The sequence below is a fragment of the Cetorhinus maximus genome, chromosome 6 (genome assembly GCF_964194155.1).
Source record: "Cetorhinus maximus chromosome 6, sCetMax3.hap1.1, whole genome shotgun sequence".
In the NCBI taxonomy this organism is placed as follows: domain Eukaryota; kingdom Metazoa; phylum Chordata; class Chondrichthyes; order Lamniformes; family Cetorhinidae; genus Cetorhinus; species Cetorhinus maximus.
This window is the reverse complement of record NC_135884.1, coordinates 59,980,036-60,001,182: the sequence shown is the minus strand read 5'-3', so window position 1 is coordinate 60,001,182 and position 21,147 is coordinate 59,980,036. Positions and strand designations below refer to the sequence as shown.

General features: G+C 42.4%; 1 protein-coding gene across 3 annotated transcripts in view; it reads right to left on the bottom strand.

Moving 5' to 3' along the window:
- Window positions 1-20,423, bottom strand: part of LOC144681777 (metabotropic glutamate receptor 7-like) — a 697,320-nt gene extending 676,897 nt beyond the window's left edge. Inside the window, exon 1 of one of the 3 annotated variants that reach the window (XM_078543769.1) lies at window positions 19,415-20,423. In XM_078543769.1, the coding sequence (XP_078399895.1) occupies window positions 19,415-19,912 (498 nt within the window). In that variant the 5' untranslated portion in view covers window positions 19,913-20,423. The remainder of the gene's footprint in view (window positions 1-19,414) is intronic. The other 2 variants (XM_078543768.1, XM_078543771.1) reach the window with 2 other exon arrangements.
- Between the last annotated feature and the right edge of the window lie 724 nt (window positions 20,424-21,147).

Genomic DNA, 21,147 nt, shown 5'->3' with positions numbered 1-21,147 from the left:
AGGGTAGTCCTGACTAGGTGCCATGTTCATGCTGACTTCTACCAGACTTACCACTACACTTCTATTGCTCCCATGTGAATCTCTCTCCATCATAACATGAGCAGTACTATTTCCCCAGGCCCACATTAAACCTTACAGTCCCAAACACCCTAACACTACACTCTATGCCTCTATGACCCAGGATGCTATTTGCTACTCCTACCAACTTCAGCCCGCCACATTCATAGCTTGTTATTGGTTATTTACAAAATGTACAATGCAAAGATAATCTGATGCGGACTAGAAAGACCTCCCCATAGGCCTGCTTCTGGGTCTGGCCAAGGTGGCCATCAACAGGTCCAGGCAGCTGGCGGTTGCCCGACCCAAATGTCTGCCCCTCTACCACGGCTATGTTTGCGGCTGGGTGGCCCTGGAGAGGAAGCACACGGTGTTCACAGGTACATTAGAGGCCTTCCATGACCGGTGGGCACCATGGGGGTTGGGGTGCATCATCACCCCCAGTTTTGATATTTTGGTTTAATTAGTTAAGTTTCCTTTCATGTTTTGTTTTAGTTAGTGACCCACCACGGGCTGTCACCCCCTCTGATTTATTGATTTTAGTTTTATTCTTTTTTGTTTTACTTAAGAGTAATGCAGAGAGGGGTTTGGTTAAAATGCATCAGAACATTTCTTGCATAGCATGAAAGATTGCCTGCCTCTTTCTCCACCCCCCACTCCAAATAAAGAACAAAGCTTTGTTAGATGCCATCACCCCTTAGAATTGAACACGTCACTAAATCTAAAAGCACCCTGGGCAAGACATGACAGTTCCTGTCATCCCCGTTAAAGACACACAGATACAGGCCAGCTGAAGAACAACAGAAACTTCACACGTTCTGGCAGGTGCTCTAGCAGGGAACTCTGTGCACTAGAGTGCTGTCAAAGCAAAATTTAAGCCATAATGTTTATCTCAAATTCCCAGAGGGAAAAAATGGCACTAGCTATAGACTCCTGAAACTCATCATCTGAAGTGTCTGCATTAAAATCAAACTAAACCAATGTAAAGCATGAACTTTTATTAAATGCAAACAAAATCTTCACCTTCATTTTCAAATACCTGCAGAGCCTCACCCGACACTCACCCTCCCTCTCCTCCAACATTGCTCAGTCCTCCTCCTCTTAGAGTTTTCTTACCTTCAGCCTACCATTGGCAGCAGAACCTTCAGCTAACTGCCCAGGGCTCCCTGGCTGTCTGAACCCCATAACTCCCCTCCCCTCCAAAAGGTTAATTTTTCAATCAGACTTTTGTTCACCTCTCACCATGTTCTCAAAGCTATGCTGCAAATGTGCAAACTTACCATGGAACAAGCTGTATTGCTAAGAACAGAGACACTTTGTACTTTCAACGTGTGGGTCTTATTCCAATTAGTGAGTCTCTCTTTTTCCATCACAATTTCATTGTTGAACTTAGCTTTTATGCGTTCTGCCCCTTTTGGCTGGACAGGGGCAAGAAGCTTTCCAGCTTCTGGTAATGTGCCAATTCACACTAGAGAAGGCTAAAAAATGAGCATCGACAGGTTTTTCCATTTTAAAACCATAGGAGGCACCATAGTCAAATGCAAACTTCACCCTTCCAATCTTCACTCACACACTTTCAGCAGAGGTCATTGGGTTGGGATAAGGAGAACAAACCTCAGCAGATTTATTTCTCTCTCCTTGTTGGGAATTGTAGGACCAGAGAGGACATCTGATCAACCATTGTGGCTGATGTCAGCAAATTCCACACAAGCCAGGGGCTGAACATTAGGGTGCTGTCTTGACTTTTTAAACCATTCATCATAGCATAAGGAAGAGCAAGTGAGTTATCTTTAAAAAAATGATTTTTTGAAAGTTTTCCATATCCCATGCAGGCTTGTTGCTATTCAGCACCACTAGTTGTGTGGGTGAAGGCTGTCAATCCAGCCTTTGACTCAGCTACACAGATGGCATATTAGAGGCTTAAAAATCAAGAATGCTTCGAGTATCCCCACCTCTGGTGAAAATTGGTATAAGCAGATGTATACCAGTGTGAAATTATTTAATATTGTTCAGCACTTTTTCCCTCCAAATATTTAAACTGCCAAATCCATACAAATTGCATTCACAGTTTCATCTTTAGTAGCCAGATCTAGTCCATTGACTAGATACAGAGGAAATGATTCTTATTACAGCAAGAGAGCTCCTCTCATATTAATTCCAAAAGAAACACTGTTGGATTGCTCATTATGAGCACTGAGCCGAGACCATATGTCAACAGTGCAAAATAGCTTTGGTTGTGGATGCTTTCTAGCGTTGGGCTTAGGTTTGATCAGACTCAGATGTCTTGTTCTGTGGAGGAGGCCTAAAACTATACGTGTGAACAAATATGAAAAGGAGATATGGCGTGGGGGCAGAGTTATAAAAACTCTTCCGTTCAGCCCATTCCATCATGGTACAGCCATGTATACCATTCACCCAACTCCAGGATTTTGAAAGCCTGAAAAATCGTAGATAAAATATTCCAGGTTTTTATGTACTAAAAATTATTCGAATATTTGGCACAGAAAAAGGCATTCAGCACAATTATTCTGTGCTGGTACTTACACACCACAGCCTCTTTCCATTCCATCGACCTCATCACAGCCCTTCAGCACACCTTCCACAGGAACAGGAGATGGTCACTCGGCCTGTCGAGCCTGCTCCACCATTCAATTAGATCATTGCTGATCATCCACCTCAGTGCAGGAAAGTGGCATTAGTCTCCAGAAATCTATCGATTTCTGTCATGAACATGCTCAACGATCAAGCTTCCACAGCTCTCTGGGGTAGAGAATTCCAAAGATTCACCACCCTCAGTGAAGAAATTTCTCCTCCTCTCGGTCTTAAATGGCCTACCCCTTACACAGAGATTACGTCCCCTGGGTTTTAGACTCACCAGCCAGGGGAAACATCTACATCCATCCTACCGCGCCCTGTAAAAATTTTGAGAGTTTCAAATGAGGTCACCCCTCATCCTTCGAAATTCTAGGGAATACAGGACCAGTGTCCTCAATCTGCCCCCATACAACAATCCTGTCATCCCAGGGATTAACCTGGCATACTTTCAATGCCCTCTCTCTATGGCAATTACATCCTTCCTAAGGTAAAGAGACCAAAACTGTGCACAATACTCCAGTGAGGTCTCATATTGGCTCTATATAGCTGCAGCAAGACATCTGTACTCCTGTACTCAAATCCCTTTGCGATGAAGACCAACATACCATTCACCTACCTAATTGCTTGCTGCACCTGCATGTTAGCTTTTAGTGACTCATGAAAAAGGACACCCAGGTCACTTTGGACACCTGCACTTCCCAATCTCTTTACCATTTAAGAAATATTCTGTTGTTTTTTCCTGCCAAAGTAAATAACCTTTGGTCTTATTATATTCCATCTGCCATGTTCTACCCCATTCACTTAGCCTGTCCAAGTCCTCTTGAAGCCTCTTTGCATCCTCAACTTACATTCCCACCCAGTTTGGCGTCATCAGAAAATTTGGAATTATTATACTTGGTCCCCACATTGCAATCATTTACATAGATTGTGAACAGCTGTGGACCTAACACGGATCCTTGCGGTATCACATTAGTAACAGTCTGCCATCCTGAAAATGACCCGTTTATTCCTACTCTCTGCTAAACAATTCTCAATCCATACTAATATATTTTTGCCAATCCCTCACACTCTAATTTTTATTTACTAACCTCCAGTGTGGGACCTTATCAAAAACCACCTGAAAATCAAAATACACACTAACCACTGCTTCTCCTTTTTCAATACTACAATATCCTTAAAAAACTCCAAGCTTGCCAAACATTATTTCCCTTTCATAGATTCATGTGGACTGCCCAATTTTACCATTCTTTCCAAATGTCCAATTACCACATCCTTTATAATAGATTCTAACATTTTCCCTACTCACTTTTATCTCGTGTACTTGCCCGCTTTTAAAAGCATCTAAAATATTTGCTTCAACCATCTCCAGTGGTAGCAAGTTTCAAATTCCAACCAGAAAGAAATTTCTCATTTCCATACTGGGTTTATTAACAGCTATCCTGTATTTATGGCGCATGGTTTTGGGTCCCCCTGCAAGTGGAACATTCTCTCTGCCCCATTTATAATTTTAAAGACCTCCATCAAATCACCTCTAAGTCTTCTCTGTCCCAATGCAAAAAAGAAAAAGGTCCAAATGAGTTCAATCCTTTCTTGGTAGTTATAACCTCAGTTCTGGTACCATCCTCATGGAACTTTTTCTTCATGCTTTTTCCTGTACTTCTATTCGTTTTTATTTTATGAAGGTCAGACCTGGGCACAGCACTCGAGTCTAATCTAACCAGGGCCCTATGCAAATTCAATATAACTTCAATAATTTTGAATTCTATACCCCTAGAAATTTTTAATTGCTTTGACGACTGGTGATGGTTTTTGTTCATCTTTAATCACTAGATCCTTTTGTTCTTCCACCAAATTCATTTCCTTTTCTTCTGAGGTGTTGCTAATTTTACTATTTTTCTTACTAAAGCACATTACCTCACACTTATCAGGGTTAAAGTTCACTTGCCACTTAGCTGCCTCATCTGCAAGTGTTCTAATATCTTCATGTTACATTGCATTCCTACAGTATGAACTATACCACCCTAACCACCCCTTGCCACCCAGTTTGGTATCATCTGAGAAGTTTATTAAGTTACATATTCTGAAGTTCAAATCATTAATGTAAATTATGAACAGTGGTCCCGACACCAATCCTCGTAAAACATCACTTTCTACCTTCCTTCAATTGGAATAACTACCATTCGCCCCTGCTTCAGCCATTTGTCCCGACTACACATGCCCTAATCTTGGTGCATTAAGCCTAGCGTGTGCTATCTTATCAGAGGCCTTTTGAACATCCAAGTGCATCTGCAGCATTACCCTTGCCTACTCTTTTCAGTACCTCTACAAAGTATTCTATCAGGTTAATTAATCATTACTTAGCCTTTTGGATTCTATGCTGGCTATGTCATCATATTTCCTGTTTTTAAGGTGCTCTATCACTCATTTCAGTATCTGATGTTCAGCTGGCTGGTCTTTAGTTCCCAGTTTTTGTTCCATCTCCCTTTTTGTTTATAGCTCTTATCAGTCCTCTGGCATTATCATTTCATCTATGGAACTTTTATATAGATTCTTTGCTATCTCCTTCCTAGTGTTCTTAGCTATGTGTGGGTGCATGGAATTTTATCCTCTTAGTTTTGCTAGCTTGTCAAATTATTTTCTCTTTTTCTATCCCATTTGCATTTACTCTTTTTAAGCATGCGCCATAGTGAAATCTGTTTGGTTAGCTTGTTCAGTGAAAGCCGAGGTGAAGTAGGTGTTCAATACTTTTATATTTCTTCGTCATCACCTGTAAGCTTATTTTGCTCATCCTTTGGTGGCTCTATCCCCATTTTAATCTTCCTTTTGTTATTTATGTGGCTATGGAACGCTATTATTTCTTATATTTATTAACTTAATTTTATAATTCGACTTGGTTGTCTTAGTGATTTTCTCTCTCAAACTCTTTGTTTCCTCCAATATCCTCCTTTCCTTTAATATCTAGGTACTTAATATTTTTCTTTAGATTCAAATTTTCCCTCAATTCATTACTCTTCCATGGTGCCCCATAATTAAAACTATCTAACAAGCAATTAAAGCCAATTTTGGCTTTTAGTGCAATACATTTCCCTTGAAATCCATTGATTTCCCTTTTAAAAAGAGTTCCCACTATCTTTGTTTTCCAAACTCATTTCTTCTTTATTTGCTCTTTTGAGCAATCTCAGCTCATCTGCTGAAACCCTCACCTTTGTTACCTCTTGATTGGACTATTCAAATGCACTCCTGGCTGGTCACCCACAATTCTACCCTCCGTAAACTGGAATCCGTCCAAGACTCTGCTGCCTGTGCCTTATCCTGCACCAAACCCTGTTCATCAACCCTGTGCTTGCTGACCAACATTGGCTCCTGGTCAAGCAACATCTTAATTTTAAAATTCTCCTCCTCTACAAAACCTCCCAGGGCCTGTCCCCTCCCTATCTCTAATCTCCTCCTGCTCCACAAACCTCCAAGATGTCTGCACTCATCTAATTCTGGCTTCTTGAGCATCCCTGATTTTAATCACTCACCATTGGTGGCTGTGCCTTCAGTTGCCTAGGCCCCATAGCTCTGGAATACCCTCCCTACACCTCTCAACTTCGCTTTCCTCCTTTAAGCTTACTGTGCTTTGACCAAGTTTGCGGTTATCTGATCTAATACCTCCGACTTAGTGCTATATTTTATTAGGCCCCTGCGACACAACTTGAGACGTTTTACTGTGTTAATGATGCTATAGAAATACAGGTTGTTTTCCAATCTGTTCCCTTAGTCTTTCTCCTGCTTATTTCACTTTCCATCATAATCTTTAACCTTAGTAGTAGTGATCATGACATACAAAAATGTTCTCCTACTCTTAACTTCTCTCTGTTCTGGATCATTCCTGTTTACAAGATCCAGCAATGATTCTTTTCATGTTGGATGTTATAGAGTGGAAAGGGGGTCTTGGTACACACAGTAAAACCCTTTTCTCCTTTCCTACTTCTTCCTGCCAGTTTAATTGGGAGTCTTGATACCCCTCCCAATATAATTCAAATCATAACTGATAATCAAATAAGCTGACAAAAGGGCTTGAAATCTGGTTTGTTTGCTGTCAGATGCTTATCCAAGAACAAGTAATTTTCCCATAATAATTCTACCCTGATTCCCAACTGGTCTTTGACACAAGCAAACACTCACCTCTAACGCAATTGGTGCTTGGCAACTAGCCTCGATCTCACGAAGAATTTCCAGTTCAACTAAAAAGGGGACTGCATAGTAATGCTAATGAGGCCGAGAAATCCCTCACTTTTACACTTTGAACACAAGACACTGCTGCAACATCAGGCGGCTATTTGGAGCATACTAAAGCTTGGGGCAGCTGCCGCAAAGGCGCAATGGGGAAGGGTCGCTGTCTAAGACCTTTCTACCACAGCGCACCGAGAGACTGGGAACTGTTTAGAGCCCCTCGGGCTGTACAGGTCAAAATGAAAGGCTGTAAATGATTGTAATATTGTTTGTACTGATGCACCTGGTGATACATTTTGTAAAAGTTTAACCTGGATTGTACCCTTGTAATGTTGTTTTTGAAATGGTTTGGAATGTGATTGAAGATATTTTATGAATAAAGTATATTTTTACAAAAAAAAAGGCTATTTGGAGCATACTATTTGGCCAAGGCAAATAAAATAGCAGATGAAATGGCAGCACCTAGGGTATGTATGGTTTAGCTTACCATGTTATTTTCTTTTCAGTTTAGCAGCAAGGTTGGAATTAAAGCTCTGTGAACTGTAACAGACTCAAATCAATTTCCCTAGCAAATCCTAGCGATTTGGAATCAGCAGCAACAGCATTCTTCTGAACTCTTATTTTCACATTCCTCTTCAAGTTGCTAACTCAAATCGAGGTAATAGCAACCTGTGCCCTCTTTATGTGCAAGTCTAGACATCATATGTCAGGCAAATCAGTCACAGCAGTGCCATGGTCAAGTTAAAGCCTGCCCTCACCCAATGTATTGAGCACAGCTCTGCTCCCCATACTACAAAGAGGATATAGAAGCACTAAGGTTGATAGGGTAGAGAAGGCTTCTGAGCAAGTCCAAAGCTGCTGTCGAATGAGAAAGCTAAAGCAATTCACTAATAAATCCATAGGAATTCAGGAGAAACTTCTTCACCTAAAAAGAGTTTGAAACCCTGTGACTAGACCAAGTGATTGAGGCAAATGGCATTGAAATGTTTAAGGGGAAGCTAGACAAAAAGGGAGAAATGAATTAAAAAAAAGGTTATGCTGATAGGGTTAGATGAAGAGTTGTCACAATAGACTTCTGTGTAGTATAAACACTGGCATGGACCTCTTTCTGGGCTGCAAATTTTGTGCAACATCCAGAGACATGTATTTGGCAATAGTGATCGATCAAGCGCTATCAAGATCGAGGACCCTGGCCCATTAGCACTGAGGCCAATCGCAGTGACCCCCCTCAGCATTCCAGCTTCAAACCACTAACTGAGCACGAATGATGCTTCAAACCTGAGATCTTCCTGCTCTTCCATGTCTCAGACCTAAAAACTCGGTGCACTCTTACACCGGACTGCAGCAGATCCACAAGTATTCTTGGGCCCATTCTTCCCCCTCCACTCCCAAATCCTTCACAAACAACTCCAATCCCCAAAGAACCCCCTAAGAAACTAGAACAATGCAGAGTTCTTCTGCACACCCCACCATGAATACACATGGCCATAGGGACAATGCATCTGTCGCCTTCAACATTCACAGAAGGTCAAGCCTTCTTTCCAACTCATTTTCCAAATCAAATATATGAAGTAAATGCATCCCTCATTCAATCTTCAAGGCTATCATTTCAATCTTAGTTATCAAGGATTAATTTTGTGGGAACTATATATATCTGAGCTGCTGTCATTGGTGCACATCAGGAGCCTGCAGTTTGCTTAAGTTAATATGGCGATGCATCTTGGGTAACCATGGTCTCCTGCAGCCCGCTTGATTGCCTTGTGGAATTACCCATAGTTTTCCAGATAGTCGTCACTTGATTTTTGTTCTCTGAAATTAAAATTAGTAATGGTGGGGAAAGGAAGATGCTGGATGTCAAGCCACAGTGGCTAGAGCGAGCATTGATGCCTTATTTTACTTATGTGCTACTTGTTCATCTGTATTGGCTACACAATGGAATATTCCACGTCATTTACAATCAACTTTGTGCAGTATTATTTTACTACCAGATGTCTAGCATTTATTCAGAATACTCTACATATGCTATTTAGTTTTACATCATTGTTTCTCTTTCAGTGTCAAGTTTCATTCAACCATCACCCATTGCTATCCTATATTGGCTCCTGGTCTAACACCACCTTGAATTTAAAATTCTCACCCTGGTGTTCAAATCACTCCATGGCTTCACTCCTCCCTAGCTTTCACCATCTCAAACTCTCCCAGAACTCTGCAGTCCTCCATTTCTGACCTCTCATGCACTCTGCTGCCCACCTTTGCCCCACCATTGATGGCCGTGAGTTCAACTGCCAAGAACCTAAACTATGGTATTCTCTCCCTAAATCTCTCTGCCTCTTCTCCCTTGTCAGTCCTTAAAACCTACCACTTTGACCAAGCTTTTGGACACTTGTGCTAATATCTCCTTATATATCAAATCTTGTCAGTCAGCGCGTCAATGCTCCTGTGAAGCAGTAAGGAACTTTACTATGTAGAAGGTATTGTATAAATGCAAGTTATTGTTATCTCATTCAACCCTGAAGTTACCACCCTAGATAACTTCCCAGATTTGTAAGAGCTCAGAAACTGAATTGTTTGCTTGGATAAACCTTCCTTGCTATTTGCATTGATTGAAAAACATTCTTGCATTAAGGTTGTAAATTGGTGAGATGTGCAATGACTACCCATTTTTTCCAAAAAATATGATAAAGTACGTCACCGCTTAACCTTGACTCTTAACATTTCACTTTAACTTGTAAATAAAATTAGTGACAATATATCACTTTAATTTTGCGAGTGTTCACTGTTTGCCACAGGCTTAAGTGTTCTGTGGCCTGCATGCACACTGACCTTTTCTCCTGCCCTCTTTCCTCACCCCCCGCCCCCGGCTCCCACTCTCCATTCTTACTTTTAAAGTCCCCAATGTCCATTGTCACCACTGGGAACTTCTTTAGCTGTTCCTCTTCCCATTGCTCCCAGCCTTGGTCCCTTGGCCTCACCCCGCCTGAAGTCCCTCTTCCCCCTGCTCCCATTCTCACTCTCTCTTATTTTCAAATCCCCAGTGTCTCCTGCAACCACCAGGGACTTCTTCAGCTGTTCCTCTTCTCCTCACTCCTGTCCTCGCTCTGAACTCTCACTGAAGTCCAGGGACTTCATTCTAAATCAATTACTTCTCTCAAATCGCAGCTGATCTGTGGAATACTAGATAAACCATCTAACAAAATTGTTTATTCCTCGTTGCCCAAAACGGAGATTCTTGATCGGGTACAATTCCACAGGCACTGCAAGACTCATGGCACTTCACCAGCGACCACTCTTTACATGATAGCCGAGTAAATATTGGCAAGCTGATCACCAAGGAGAAATCATTACTGAATCTGTTCATTGGATAGATCTCAGATGTGGAAAGTCCGGCTGATTCATCCTTCTCCTAGCACTAAGGCAAATCACAACATGTCCCTGCCACCCCGAGTTCAACCAATCTGGTGAAGACTGAAATAAAACCTGGCACCATTCTGGGTTTTGAGTTAATTCTACAATACCAATTGCATTTAGCCATCTGGGGTGCCATACATAAAAATGAAAGCTGACTAGTTCAATGGGAGAGCACACCCACCCCCCAAACTTTTCCAAGGTCAATAGCAATATTCAATAGATTTACTTTTTGGTACATGGCAAAGAGTACTTTTTTCTTTATGCCACATGTTAGGTTTCAGAGCAGCAAAATACAGATACCAGTCACCCAGTCAGCTGGGGTTCTAAGTCACTTGTTGCATGTTAAAAGTTGCATGTTAAAAGTCAAAGACCTTCACTTCCCTTTATTTTGATTCAAACCTGGTCATAAGAGTATGGTAGTGGTGACAGAATTCCAATGCAGACATAAATTCGAGTCCAAATTCATATACTCCAGTCAGCAGCATTAGATGCGTGTGGAAGAGGCGGCTTCTATTTTTAGAAAAGGGATATTTCATGTTCTCAATGATGAGTGGTGGGCTCAGTGGAAGCACTCTTGCCTTTGAGTCAGAACTTATGGATCCAAGCCCCACTCCTGAGGCTTGAGCACAAAATTAAAGCTAGTAATCCAGTGCAGAGAGTGATGCACTGTTGGAGGGTTTTTTTTTGTTGCATAAGATGTCAAACCAAGATCCCATGTACCCTCCCCAGTGAACATAAAGCTCCCACGGCATTATTTGAAGAGAAGGGGGGGGTTCTCCTTTGTATCCTGGCCAATATTCATCACCCAACCAATAACAATAAAGCAGATGATTTGCTCAACAGCACATTGTTTGTAGGACCTTGCTCAGGATTTGAGTCCCACCCCAGGACTTGATAGCAAGGTAGGTGCATTTACAACGTGGCCAAACAGGCTGTGTGCCAACCTAGAAATCCTTCCAGCACATGCCAATGGCAGGCAGTAAGATGAGAGATTCCTGGTCAGCCATGTGAGAGAAAGTATGAGCCTCCACCATCACTATACATAGCTCCAGACCACAACATACACATAAAAATGCATGTTGCTACAGCAACTCTGGCTCCAATGACACTAACACCACCACAGTGACTATATTTCCAAAGTACTTCACTTGATCTAAAGCATTTTGAGATGTCCTGCAATCATGGAAGGTGCTTTGTAAAGACAGTCCCTTCTTTCTTTGCCTCCCTGATCCCACTGCCCAAATTTAGGTAATTGGCAATGTCAAATATTTCCATTTCAATTATATCATTGTAAGCTACACATTATAACTTAGTTAGCCACAATTAACACTGTCCAACTCTCAGAACTGTACCCCTATTGCAACAGAGTGAAGTTTTCACTCACTAAATCAGCCAGCTTCCTAACTTGTGACAAAAATTAGCAATTGAACTAATTAGTACATAATTCAGGCCAATTTTGTGTGAGGGCTCACAAGAAGTGGACTAAAACTGCCCAAATCGATACAGGATGCAGCTGACCAACACCTTCATCCCATCAGCTCATTTCAAACCAATTCTCCAAAAGTAAATCAGCAGTATGTTAATCCACAGTGTACCCAGTTTTAACAACTCAAATGACTAAACGACATAGGAAAGGGATCCATTTCTTTGAACATAAACTCTCTAATTTGAGACCAAGTTTGAGAAGGGGACATTATTGATATGCTTGCCATCCTTAGGACTTCCAAATAATGATTCTGCTGCCTTATTTATTCAAATTTTAACTTCAAGCTATGCAGAATCTCCAAACTCTTCAGCCTACCGCCACCACAACAAAAAGCACATTTATATTGCATGGCTTTATGTTGGTTAAGTGTGTCCAAATGTCCTGACTCCCCAAAGCCTGTCTACCATCTACAAGGCACAAGTCAGGAGTGTGATGGAATACTCCCCACTTGCCTGGATGAGTGCAGCTCCCACAACACTCGAGAGGCTTGACACCGTCCAGGACAAAGTCTGCTTGATTAGCACCACATCTATAAACATCCACCCCCTCCACCACCAACACACAGTAGCAGCAGTGTGTACCATCTGCAAGATGCTCTGCAGGAATTCACCAAGGCTCCTTCAACAGCACCACCACTACCATCTAGAAGGACAAGGGCAGCAGATGGATGGGAACACCACCACCTGAAAGTTTCCCTCCAAGCCACTCTCTCATCCTGACTTGGAAATATATCACAGTTCCTTCACTGTCGCTGGGTCAAAATCCTAGAACTCCCTTCCTAACAGCACTGTGGGTGTACCTACATCACATGTACTGCAGCGGTTCGAGGCAGCAGCTCACCACCACCTTCTCAAGGGTAACTAGGGATGATAAATAAATGCTGGTCCAGCCAGCAAAGCCCACATCCAGTGAATGATTAAAAAAATAAACTACATTTCACATATTATTGCATAGGTTATATACCAGAAAAGAAATCAAAAGGAATTGGCAAGTTTGGTATCACACAGCGCAGTGTTATACCAAGCTAGGAACAACCCCATGGCTCTCTACAAAACTATCTAGCCATTTGTCCAAGCATCCATAGGTACCTGACACTTCAATTAGGTGCTACAAAATGGATTCAAAGTCTCCCACTTGAGAGCCTGTCAATATAATGGACATTAAAGTGTAGGTAGCATTGATCTTTGACCACTAAGTGACACCAACTCTTGAAAATATTTGACAAAGCTTGCTAATGGCATCTATTTGAATGTAACCACACCAACAACTTTGGCTGCATTTTGAACCCTTCAATTTAACATTAGATTCCTGAACACCAGATATGGGATTCTGAATGGTTTAAATCCTGAATCAAAGAGAGTGACCCAGTCTTTAAGGCAACAGAGCATCAGTCACAGCTATAGAATATTGTTAGATGGGAGGGGGGAGAGCAGGAGAAGGAACTCCATTCGTCTTTCCTTTTTGTGAATGAACCTAGACAAATAATTAATCACTGCCTTTCACAGAGCTCTGAATTTCTACCATAATCAATGGCATCCAACCATAAATAAATGTCAGGTAGCTGCACAGAATATTTTATATGTGAGGCGAATCTTTACTTATGAAATGATTCAGCCCTCCCTTGGGCAGTGGGGATGCGCACTGTTGGATCTATATCACCAGAATACATTGAGGTAGCATTTATTCTGGCCAAAATAGAACTAAACAACATGTTTCTATTCTATTCAAACAATAGCTTCCTGACATTGTACAGGTGCCAACAATCCTGTAAAGAGTTTGCTGCCATTTTTGTTGCTGTTTATAAAATGTGCTTGCACTTGCTGATGTGATGCTTGCTATGACAAAGTACTCTTCCAAAAACGTACTTGCTGGTGCAGAAGCAACAATCTAATATTTTAACCTATGGCAGCTCATTAGGCAAAATATGCCAGCAATGTTTTCCCCTTCTGTTTCTTAATACTCATTACCTGGGATGACAAAAATTTCAGCTCAACTGTTTATTGTGCTTCACTTTGTTTACATTGATAATCACCTCTCAAAAAAAGGTACAAATTGTACAAGCAGAAAATAAAATAGGTGCTCAGACAAGGTGTGGGAATTTTCTATAACAGTTGACAGTTGAGAATTTTGGGCTGGGAACGCAAGCCATGAGCATATTGCAGTTGCTAGGTAACTCAGAAACCACTGACAATCCTGCAAGAGTTTTTATTCTCTCCTCCACCCACCCCACTTTTTCACCCTTTCATTCCAAGCAGTATCGATTCTGGCTGGGTTCAGTTTCATGGGTGCTAGTAACCATTTGATATAAAATCGCCCTTCTGACCATTCACCGGGAATGAGTGAATGTTGACAGGTTATTTGGTGGAAGGTAGCACTGCAGCTAGTTCTCATCTGATCTTCACCCAACATACAAAGTGGTTAAGCTGCTTTTCCTCCCCAGCTGACAAATGCTTATGCAAGCCATAGCACCCCAGCTGCCATCTGAGTAAGAGGGGTCAGGTCATTCAACCAGTGCAGGAAAATAATTGGGGATCATCCATGCGGTTTGATACTCTTACTGATAATTTTTTACTCCCTTTTAAATGTACAAGATACAGTTTTTAAGAGCAGTGAAATCACATCTATAAAGATGCCACTTTCCCTCTGTGATGTGATTAGATTTTACACTTGTCTTACTTTTGACTTTCCATTTAAAAAGGAATACTTCATTCAACTGGAACTGCCCCATAGTTGCCACACTACTCAAGCAGTAGTTTAGTTTATGCCCATCTGCCACAATGTGGACCAACTCAAAATATAGCACAATCATCCATGCAATACCAAGTTAGACCTTGCAAATTCACACTTCTCAGCCTCTGCCAAATGCTTTGTACAAATGAAATACAACTCTGTTGCCATACAATACTTTAAGCATTGACACTATTACGTTGTTTGCACACAGCTTGGATATGTACAGATGTTACCAATTTACTATCCAACTTCCCATAGACCTTTTCTGGTATCAGATGACCTACATAGGCCAATGTAAAAACTGCATGTTGCCATGTACACAGACAGACTAATTGCTCACATACCTACAGGCAAAATCATACGGTGAAACCATGGACATGGGACAAGGCCAACAACTGGTTACCGTTGTTGTCACTAGCACTTTGCTCCTGGAAACAGGCTATGCAACTACTTCCTGATGGTGGGGGTGGTTCCAGTGCCTTTGGAGGGAGCCATGTTACATAAGTGTTATTTCTACTCCAGAGGCTTGAGCACAAATCTATTCTTAGAGCCCTGTGCAACACCAAGGGAGTGCTGCAATGTCAGAGGTGAGACATTAAACCGAGGCCACGTCTGCTCTCAGATAGATGTAAAATGTCCCCATTGCACTATTTGAAGAGGGGCAGGGGAATTTTCCTCTGAATAATATTGATCCCTCTGCTTCTGGTCTGTGCCCCTAGGCAGATCCTTGGTGATTATTTGCCGAGCAAAGTGCCGTGATTATTTTTACTATGGGTAGGACACAGACGTAGGCTCCAAGTCTACCTCAGTCTGAATGGTGGCTGAACTCCATGCTGTTGGCATTAATCCAATGCACACACTAACCGTCTAGCCAACTGAGCTAACCAACTCCCCCTACATCACCCCTTGCCGTTTACCCCTCTACCAACACCTATAGACAGATGATCTGCTCATTTCCAGATTGCTGCCTGTGGCCCCTTGCTGAATGAAAATCAGCTGCTGCATTTCCACAGTGACAACACTGCAAGTACTTCATTGGCTGTAAATTGTTTGGGATGTCCTGAGGTCACGAAAGATGTTTATAAATCCAAGACTTTTATTAAAGTGATATCTCCTCAGGATCACATTGTCTGATACCAACATACATCTGGCATAGAATTGGTAGCATAACTGTTACAACACACAAATCATCGATACAAATAGAAACAGAGACAGGAGTAGGCCATTCAGCCCCTCAAGCCTGTAATGATGTTCAATTAAACATGGTTAATCTGCACCTCAACTCCATTTTCCCACTTTTGTTTCCTTGACACCCTTAAAAATAATGGATATAACACACACAGCTTCTTCCCTCAGGTGCTGTGAATTTGACTTCATTCATTGCTCAAACACTGTTATATTGCGACAGCTGCGGCACCTATGTACTCATCTGGTACAGCAGGTTGACTTTTGGGATTGGAAGCTTAAACAGCCTCAGTGGAACAGCAGCAAACTAAGCAATTCAGTGGCATCTTACGGGAACCGTAGAGTATAAGGGAATGCACTGGCCGATGCTACAATCTACAGGTTCTCTCTGGTTTTCAAGTTATGCAAGTTTTGCTTTGAACCTTAAGGCTCCTGTGTTGATAGATTTCACATGTAAAAGATGTTCCCCATCACATGATCAAACGTTTGTCTCTTAAAGGAGGACTCGGTCAATCATTTCCTCGGAATGCTGCTGGTAACCTAAATCTAAGAAAGTTCATTCAAATTTCTTCAAAAAAGGCATCTATCAGAGCCACTAGTACAAAACACTGAACTTACATCCCTTTATGAAGGACATTTAATGTTACTGATATGTCAGCATGGCTCTATAATTTCAGTCTACCAAGCCTAATTAAATTTCAAAATAAATTGCCCCTCTGTCTCATTTCCAACCTTCCAGTTGGTCCTCACTGCAATCAGTAATTACAGCAAGTGAACTGTTTATATTAATCAATATTATGTTTAAGGCTCATAACTAATGGATTAAGTTACCAGTGAACTTGGAGCACCTGTATCTGTTAGAAGGGCAGAACATATATAATGTTGGACTTGCAGGAGACCAACTGATTCAAGTTCTAAGTTGCGATTAATAGCACACACATCAAATAAAATATTCATGCAATTATTTTGAAATCAAAATGCAGTGGATCAGTCAGCTTGCTACAGATGAAATTCTGTTCTGAAATAGATGAGATTTTAATTCTCGTTCACAAAATGAGTGGGGATATTAAATTGTCAGTTTATGACATGGCTTCCGAGGCATTAACCAATCGGGAGAACTGGGAGGTGGTTAGTAAATAATGCATAGCAACATAATAAACATTTTATTGAAATGTAGTTATGAGATCACTACACAGCAATCAGAACAAATCTTGCCTGACGATTTTATGATTTGTTTAAAAACCGAACATGTACAACCATGTAAAGCACAGATCTTCTGCTGACTCCTGGTTACATAAAACATGAAAGAGAAAACATAAAGGGGAAATAAGCCAGCAGTAAATATACTTAAAAGGGATCTGCCAAGTCCAAACCCCTACCCTAATCTCTAATGGGGAGGAGAGCGTGTAAAGATTGTCACGGTAGAGATTGATAGCAGAGGTAATAAACAGGGGAGTGTGTGAAATCAGTAACCATATGTAAAAAGAGGAAAATAAGGCAAATATTTTTTTAAATCATTTGAATGTATTCATTCATCGCAGTCATCCATTAAGAATCTCTTCATGAGTAAGTTTACGGGTGAATGAAATTCTCCAGGGGTTGAGCTCAGACTGCCTCGCTTTAGCCGTGACTGAAAGTTAATACAAGCCTCTCACCTTGGGCATCATTACGCCGATTCCCACTGGGGACACGGAGAGTTTACCAATAGAACAGGCACCGACACTATGCAAGTATGCGGTTAACCCGTTGAGTACCGACCAAACGTTACTGCATCGAAGACCAATGACTTCACAAACCCTGCACAGCTGTATGGACAGGGGAACTAGCAGTGCGCACATTAAAACAGTAAAAAACAAACAATCCTAGATTTTTGTCTTCAAATCGCTGAGCGAGATTCGTTATTCGATACAATTAATTGATTTGCATTGACGTGAACAGGTCGGGAGGCTGAGGCAAAGGGAAACTGGTCTGGAGACGCTTCCACTGATTAAAAGGCAGCAAAGTCTGTACCAAAAATACATTGATTCAAAAGCGATACTGATTCATTTGGTTTTTAAAATGCCATTTATTTTAAACAACTCGATCTTAATAACCCGCCCCCAAGTGTTTAAAGGGGGTTGTGATCGGCCTTCGTGTTCCTGATCACACATAGCTGCTAACATCCCCCGTGTTGACAGTCCTGGAGCTCGGAGCTCCCACTCGCCTGGCGTTCAATACGGTTAAGTTACAATCCACACGTGCTAGCGGCACTGGTTCAAAATTAACCCTCATAATTCCAGTCTAAAAAAAAAATCAAGGGAATCCTTCAATTTATTCATTTTAGCGTGGCGGCAACAGTTCAAACAGGTGTATTCCACCCCCCACCCCCTCCCCGGGTGGATCCCTCCCGAGGTTTAAGCAACGTCTGATGCGGGTCTAAATGTTGTCCATATCCCAATATCGTTCAGAACCTCACAGGAACACGATTTAATAAGCGGTTCTAATCATTTATGACATGGCCCCGTTATATTCCGCCTGCTAAAAGAGGCGCAGAATGGAATAAATTTTTACGTTTCTTTATAAACAATTCCAAAAAAGTGTTGGCTCCTCTAGTTCACTTCCGATTCGGAGTGATGGGGTGGGGGGGTCTCCGATCCAGTAAGAAACGTTTTAGACAGATTCCCTGATATACAGTCTACCCACACCCCTGGTGCCGCTACAATATCCGCTTAGAGATTCTGCAGTTCACACAGCAGATAAGGCTCAGCTGCTAAAAATATTTGCATGCAATATTTAACAGATCTCAATCCAGACAGTGCTGCCTACAGTCCGCGCTGTTCCACACCAGCTCCCTAACTCAGGGCGCTGTGTCAGGACCAGTTCCGCATCGGTTTTCGAGGTTTCACTGGCCAATGTATATATTCCTGCTGGTTACTTGGCCAGTGTGGAAGTTAATGAAGCTCGCCCACTCGGCACAGTTGCTGGTCCAGCTCGCACTTGAGCAAGAAGTGGGTAAATCGCCAGCTTGTTGACGGCGAGCCCTTAGGGAGCGCGTTTGAAATTCCCAGCCTTGTGCAAGTGCAAGCGGAGGGGCTGTCACCGGGGCAGCGTGATCCCACTATAAATCGGAAGCCACCTTGCTCCTATCCAAAGGGCTCTGGGAGAGAGGAAATACTGATGGACATCAACTGTCAGATGTGCTTTCATAGCCTTCCTTCAAAATGCAAACTAAAGGGTTTGTCTTATTTTTAAAAAGTAGCGGAGTTTTTTTCCGTTTACTTCTTTGTAGAACACACCATCTTTCAGCGCGTTCATTTCATGTTAGCTGTATGTGAATGTATGCAGCAACACGTTCATGTTTTAGGCATGTGTATGTAAATGTATCTTTCAACACACAATGGAAATCCCACGCCATTTACAGGGACCATTTTAAATGGAACAGTAAATCTGTTTAATATACCACTACTCGCATCACTTGAGTGTTGAAGGGACATTGGGGAAGACGGGGTTATATTCAGGACGCAAAATTAAAGACCACTAACCCCCCCCCCCCAAAAAAAAAACAGCATTACTCTAATCTTGTTCTGAGCGCCTGCTTCATAAAGCTCTCACATTTAAGAGCGCGATAGTGACAGCAGCCTTGGCGCCTGCTACACTGTGTAGCAGCAAGGGCACTTCACTGGAAGTGTCGGAAGTGACACTATGTGACAGGACTGCAGGTTACACCTTAAAGGATAAAGAGTGGTTTCTCCCTACCTTGAAGAGTCTCAGTATTTTGGCCACCATGATGGACACAGAACTAGACGATGCTCCAATGACTCCAACTATCCGCTCCGGCTTGACAAAGATCGGGGGTTCCCCGTTCGTGCACCTTACATCCGTGGTATCCTTCTGAATATGAGTCTGAACAAAAGTAAGAGATTGCTCCAAGGCGTAGATGTCCTTGGAACAGGTGTCCAGGATGTGAGCCCCCAACGTGATGTTGGGCAAAAGATCCGGATCGTTGTTGATCTGGTCCAAGGCGTAAAGCATCGCCTCCAAGCGATGGATTCCCTTCTCCTTCTTGAGGTCCCCGCAGGGCGTCCCCTTAGGCCCTCTGGCGTGAACTGGGAAAAGGCCACCCAAAGTGAGTTCTCCGTCGATCCTAATGGAATGAGTCGCATACAGTTCCTGGGCTAAGCTCACTCCGCAGCCCACTGCTGTCCACCAAAACAACCTCCACAAGGTGTACAGTGTTGTCCCTGAACAGATCATCGTTAACTTCCCAGCTGCTCTCTTGAGTTGCAATCCGACTAAGTTTTTTTTTAAAAAGGCACCTCTTTTTTAATGTTTAACAAAGGCAAGATCAGCAGTCATAATAAACAGGGCAACAGGCTTGGTAAACAACATACCCTATACCTTCACTTGTATTTTTAAATATCTAGATATATTCGGAGATTTTCACTAAAATCTCACGATCGGTTATTCAGCTTCCAATAAAAAGCCCATTGAAAGTTGGATAGTTGTTGAGCAAACGTAATCCATGTGTAGATTGGAGAGGGGAAAGACCCGCCTCCCTCAAGGCTCCTGTCAGCCAGCGGGTCTATATGGAACCTCTCTCCCGCTTATGGAGCGTGTGCTATCGACATGATTCGGAACATGAGCCGCTCTCTGCAGTAGCCCTCCATCCAGTCCCCGATCGCTTCGATTCTACCAGTGAAAAGACTCTCGCACAACAGAGAAGAGGGAGGGGGCGGAGGGAGGGAGAGAGGGGAAAAAAAAACACAAAGAATTCAAGTGGCTTCAGCTGAAAGCAATGACGCCGTGTCCCAACTCCACCCAGTAACACTGCAGTTAGCAAACCAACGATTCAGGGCTGAGGGTTAGCAATCCTGCTCCTGGGGAAATAGACACCATAAACTACTAATATCACACAAGCAGACTGAACATCATAATCCTGAAACATCCTCCCAAGACATTAAAACACAGCCTCCCATTGCACGCAACAGCTCCTCCCCTCCCCCGAACAGTTAGGCAAAGCGTTGTTAAGTTTAATTTAAAATGCTGCATGATTATAAAACGCATTAGTTGCTTGCGCCCCTACCTTAGTGCCGTGCATCACGTTGCATTCCGCGCGGGGGGGGAGGTAGGGGGAGAGTTAGTCTCTCTCTCTCACATCTAACAAGAGCTGGTGATCGGCTGGCTTTGAGAGTCTCCGGGTTAATGTCCAGCGGTTGTTCGGTAGATTGCGATGCTGCTGAATTCTTCAACAGCTCCTTGCAGCCGAGGAGAGCATGTCATGTGGGATCCCGATGAATTCTTTACTGGAAATCTGATCCCCTGGATTACAGCGAAAATGAGTTTGCAAGAAAAAAAATTCAAACGCTACAATGACACACCATTCTTCATCGTGTTTGGGATTTGTGGCAACTTTTCGCATTGCCTTGAATGGATCTTGTCCCCCTGCTCCCCCAGTGAATTGTTTAAAAACCCACTGTTTTTTCCCCTCC